The sequence below is a fragment of the Dichomitus squalens genome (assembly GCF_000275845.1).
Source record: "Dichomitus squalens LYAD-421 SS1 unplaced genomic scaffold DICSQscaffold_24, whole genome shotgun sequence".
Classification (NCBI taxonomy): domain Eukaryota; kingdom Fungi; phylum Basidiomycota; class Agaricomycetes; order Polyporales; family Polyporaceae; genus Dichomitus; species Dichomitus squalens.
Genome location: NW_006766906.1, coordinates 450,796 through 456,142, shown reverse-complemented (window position 1 = coordinate 456,142; position 5,347 = coordinate 450,796). Strand labels below are relative to the sequence as shown.

The 5,347-nt window shown below is 54.4% G+C and overlaps 1 protein-coding gene across 1 annotated transcript; it reads right to left on the bottom strand.

Moving 5' to 3' along the window:
• Positions 1-625: 625 nt before the first annotated feature.
• On the bottom strand, positions 626-3,114 carry DICSQDRAFT_171682 (uncharacterized protein; the record flags this gene model as incomplete). The annotated part of the gene is made up of 8 exons (XM_007367365.1): positions 626-637; positions 691-1,385; positions 1,438-1,895; positions 1,961-2,321; positions 2,383-2,461; positions 2,515-2,717; positions 2,770-2,914; positions 3,019-3,114. The coding sequence occupies 8 exons, from the start codon at positions 3,112-3,114 to the stop codon at positions 626-628; spliced, it is 2,049 nt and encodes a 682-aa protein (XP_007367427.1).
• Between the last annotated feature and the right edge of the window lie 2,233 nt (positions 3,115-5,347).

Sequence of the window (5,347 nt, the reverse complement as noted above, 5' to 3'; positions counted from 1 at the left end):
CCATCTGAGGAGCCTGTTGACCTTGATGAGGAGTCGGAGAGGGCGGCGGGTATCGCGCTGAATACTAATGAGGAGCTAGAGAGAGCTCGGGAGGTTTTGTTTGATTTCAACTTTGAGCAGGAGGATGAGGACTGGGGAAAGAACGTCTATATGGCTGCTATTGCAGAGTATATCGCTCGTGTACAGCCATGATAACTATGCTATGTACTCTATGCTCACCTATGATGGGCAGCACGTGTAAGCCCGAGACATCTCACAGAATCCCCATGCACTGGTGCCCACAAACAGCTTCCCAGATCCAACTTGTGCAGCTTTGGGTGCTGGCGGAGGAAGTGTGCGAAGGACTGGAACAAGCCCAGGTCATCGTCGGGCCCAACTATCATGAATCGGAGCACCTCAAGTTACGGAGGAACGTGTGCACGCCATCGATAAGTAACATGGTCGCTCCTGAGCACGAAGCTTGCCGCGCACGGCTCCTCCAATGTCGCGCGCAGCATCAGATTGGAGAGTTTGTGCGCGTGCATGATGCGCACCACGACGACGTGCGAGATGCGTGTGTTTCGAACATGTGTGTAAGAAGAGAAAACTAAGTCCTAATCATATGTACGACTATGTGGTCAGAATGCTATCGCGGTGTCTGCGCCAGTTTTGTGAACACCTTCTCATAAAGTCGCCTCCCCACAACCCCACGGCCGTGATGTCGCAAATCACCCCAATGTCGATCGGAGCAAACTGGCCCTTGACACCCTGGAGAACATCTTCCTTGATCACCTCCGAGACCAGCGCACGGAAGTCCGGTATGGGCTGCAGCGCACCCGTGTTTGCTAGCGAGGTCACTCTCGAAGGCGTGCGAGCCTTCCGGGGGCCGCGCGAGTACGCAGGCTCGTCGAAGAGCGTATGCGATCCGTCGAGGATCACGATGCGTGTGCCAGTCATAAACCTGAAATCGAGCGCGTGGCAAAGACCACCGTACAGGATGCGGAACCAACCTGCGGACTTGGAGAATTTGTCGATGAGATGGCCTTGCTGCGCTGCCTTGACGCGGATATCCTCCAGCTCGGCTACGACGGGCAGCGTCTCGCGAAGGAGGGTGACCAGTCGATGGAGGGCGGTAGAGAGCTTGCCGTGCCCGAGGAGGTTGCAGAGGTACAACTCCGCGTCTTCGTGGGGGTTGTGGATCACATCGAGTTCGTCATCGACCTGCATGAAGTCGTCGGACGGCACACGGGAGAAGCGGAGGTGGTATGAGCTGCGGTTTGTGGCGAGCTGGTCCGTGCAGGTGAGGGAGACCGAGTAGTTATCGGCGTATGCGAACTCGACGGTCTGGAGGTCGAAGGAGATGAGTCGGACATCTGTCCACAAGTACTTCGTAGACATTTGCGCAACTAAAAGACATGTCAGCGTCTGAGTCGAAGAACGCGTAAGGAAGGGCCGTACCTTCACGCGCGATGACGACCATCTTTGACACACGCGCCCACTCCTCCAAGAACTCGTCCACACACTTGTCGACGTCGTCAGACAAGAAGGACACGATCGCTTCCCGCGTATCGTAGATGATGCGTTTTGATGGTCGAATAACGGTGCTGCCGCTCGCGCGCTTCCCTATAGGCTGCTGTACATACTTCAGCTTGACACAGGTGACGACCTTCGCTGTATCGGTCGACCACCAGTTGAGAGGGATGACGCGGATATTTGGCATGGCGGCTTCCGCGGCGGGTGCACCGGACAGAATATCTGAGGACTGCACACAGAGCGCCGGGATCGTCCGCGCCAGGGAGGACTGGACGTCACCGAACTCGGAGAAGGATGACGGATTGAGCGTCGAGCTGACATGCGTGTAGGGAATGCTGCGTAGCTTGAACTGTTGCTCCACCTTGGTGTAGGCAACTCGGGCACTGGATGCAACCATATCAGGAACGAATGAAACACATCCAAGTCAGTCAATGGAACTGAGGCTCACCAGCAGTAGGCATACAGCTCCCGAAGGACATTCGTCTCCAGACGGAAGCTGGCGGGATACTGTTCCCCACTTGGCCCCACCCGTCCCATGCCGTCCTCTCGTTTCCGCTTCTGACCGGTTATGGGATCGGGTCCCATGCCTCCTTCTATCGTGACCTGGTTGCCATGTATTCGACGAACGTTGAGCCAGCCGATGTCCTCCATGACGAGGTCGTGGTTCATTGAGTGCTCGACCTCCTTCGCGCTTATAAGCGCATACCGGAAATCCTGAACGGTGATGACGAGAACGAGGTAGTGCATCGGGAAGTTGCCCAGCTGGATGTAGATATGGCCTTGGGCGTCCTGACCGAGCTTCTTGATCTCTGTGCCCGAAGGGTTGAGTCACAGGAGACACTTTGGACAGAGAAAACAAAGCGGACTCACCGTCGGCGGAGAAGTTGCGAGTCCGGTAGCTCTGCAAGCCGAGATATTGCACCTTCTGCTCCGCAAGGTCGGTGATAGTCTAAATATATACTGAGTGAGCGGGATCCGACTTCTGGGTGAACAATGACTTACAGCATTCCGCAATAAGACAAGAGCCTGCGGAAGCATGAATGGCGCGTCATTCAGTGGCTGCGTGATGGCAGCGAAGCGAGGCTCACGACTAGCGGCCGCGAGATCACCGGTGTCACGTAGGGTAAGCCGTTCCGTCCGTGGGTCGACAGTGACAATGACGACCTCGTCAGCGCAAAGGTGTATCTGCGAGGAAGGCGAGCCCTCTGCAGGGCAAATGGGTATGTCGGCGAATGCGAGCTATGTCTCTACTCTTACCGTTCGAGACAAAGACGACGTCCCCTTGCGGCGAGAAGATGTTGCGCGTCATGGCGCCACGCTGCAGCTGCGTTTGGAAGAACTTCATGACGCCTTCAGTATGCCATCGGATGACCGTCCGAAGCAGGCTCTCCATATCGAGGTCCTGGATACTGGCAGGCACACAACCAGTTAGCTCTCCACCTCTTGTCTCGAAAACCCCCAGAACTATCGGAAACAATCATGTGTGGTTGTGGACAGGAGACGTACGATTCGAAGCTGCTCAGGCGGCATGAACAGGTCTTCTAGAGCAGGGATAACGCCGAGCGCACCGTTCTCCGGCTCCCAGTGGACGTCGAAGCGCATGTGCTCAACCTCGTCCGACGGTCAAGACTCCTCGAGCTTCGAGCGCGACTGCAGCTCAGCAAGCACGCGCGCGCGCGGCAATCGAAACCCCTTGCGGCCCGTCTTCTCTTTCACTTGGACGATAGAGATGGTCAATTTTCCGCCTAACGACGGCAAGGGTCTCTGCTGTGGCGGTCGCTTCTGATTGGGAGGTGAGGATTTCGGTACCCAATACTTCATAGCCATGGTCTGGCGGTTGTTGGCCATCTTGACGGTTATGAACTCTGCCTAGCCTAATGAGCGCATGCCCTTGGCCTGCATAAAGTTAGAGTGGGCCATTGTTGGACTAGAATTCTGGTACCAACCTGATACCATAGGATCTCAAGCTGGTACGATAACGGCATCATCTCTGCCGTCGGAAAACTTGAGTTGCTTCAGGTGTTCCATGATATATGAGGAATCTTACGCAAGAAGTTGAACACGCGGACCAAAGGCGCGCCAACCACACCTTGAGGTAGCTGCGGACGTGGTGCTGGCTCAACGTCCAGCGGTGGAGGCTCGTCCAGAGGGAGATAGAATGTGTGACGCGCATCCACCTCCTCTGTGATATTACGTTTCAGTGTGCCCGAAGGCGTCCGTGGGCGCCTCGTGAGCAGAAGGATCGCTTGAAGAGTTTAGGAGCAGTGAAGAATGATCGTCCAGCACCTGCACGCCAGAGATTGTGAACAACAAAGCTACGTGCGCCAGATGCCAGCTTACCTGTTCGATATCTCCAATGGCACGATCTCCGACGTTGGGATGCGGTAGCGCGTAGCGTCCTCGATGTCACCAAATGTTCTCGCGACTTCGTTGTCCGTCAGAGTGGGGGAACGATGAGTTCCTAGAAAGCTCTGCAGTTGCATATCCGCAAATTTATGCATACCAAAGGTACCTACCTTGATACGAAATGGCGATCGGCGGTATGTGCTAGTCGCTGAAAGGTCCTGGGAGATGAGGAGGGACGAGACATGCAGGATACATAGGCGCCCCCAGCAGGAACTTAACGCCCAAATGGCCACTTCAAAACTCAGTCAGTATAGTGGGTCGGACGTGTTGTATGGACCTCAAACTGGTTTATATTCTCTTTTAAGGTATGTAAGTGTGATATAATTCAAAAATTGAAGCGGAGCCGGAGATCATACGATGTGGATAATGTCTCGAAGTTGAGCCAGGACCTGTCGCACAAGCGCCTGACCGTGACGGAACGCGACCACGACACGACGCGAGTTAGACGCGACACAACCTTCCTCTCTGTGGCCTATAGCTCAGCTTCTGACCTGCATTCAACTCATACAATATGCCTGAACAAGATATTCTGGCAGGCTCTGTGCTTCAATTTCGCGATGCGCAAGCCCGTGGCATTTTGCTCGCTGGTAAGCACAGACTCGGAAGTTCCGAAGCACTAGAGAGAAGTGGCGAAGTCAAGAAGCAATGAATCTAACCATTGGCTTCTATAGGGAACCTCGCAATATACCCTCGTGTTTTTGCTGAAGGAACAGATGTCCGGGACTATTGCACTTGTACAGTGCGCAACTTGGGATACACTCACCCGCCTCCATCACCAAACTACGTTCCGAACACTTCTGACTTGGTGAGATCTAAGGGAGAGTCCTGGATCGACTATCTCAGGCCTTTGGAGGGTGGCCAAGCACATCTTACCTTTAGAGGGAAGGAATGCTGTGTGGCAGCTGGTCCCGTATGTGCGCATTTACTTTATTCTGGCCTGCTTTCACCAATATGGTACCGATCAGCATGCCTTCAAGATACATCTTGGCCTAGAAGCCATTGGATGTCTGATCTCAAGAGCCAACTTTGACGCAATTATTGCCAACGATGTTCCTGGTCCCAACAAGAACAAGGGGAAATCTGGACGACTACGGTCATTTGTCGTACCCCCTGCAGTTGCCGTACCTGACGCACGTCTCGATAAGGACAGCCAGCTGGTCAACATCCCTTGTGCGCTCATCGGTGAAGACTTTGTATACATGATCACAGACCACTCACGCATTGTCCGCATCGAAATTTTGAGCCTCGATCGCAACTGGGAGGCCGAAGACCTTACTCCCGGTTCGAAGGTGCCGTGACATGCAGATTCCATGAGTTGTTCTTGCTAACACACCTGTTTCCTAGCTCTGGGACCAAATATGGGATGCTAATCATGGCCCCTGCTGGATTCAGGAGCAACAGCTCGCCATGCACGGCCTGCTGTCATGGC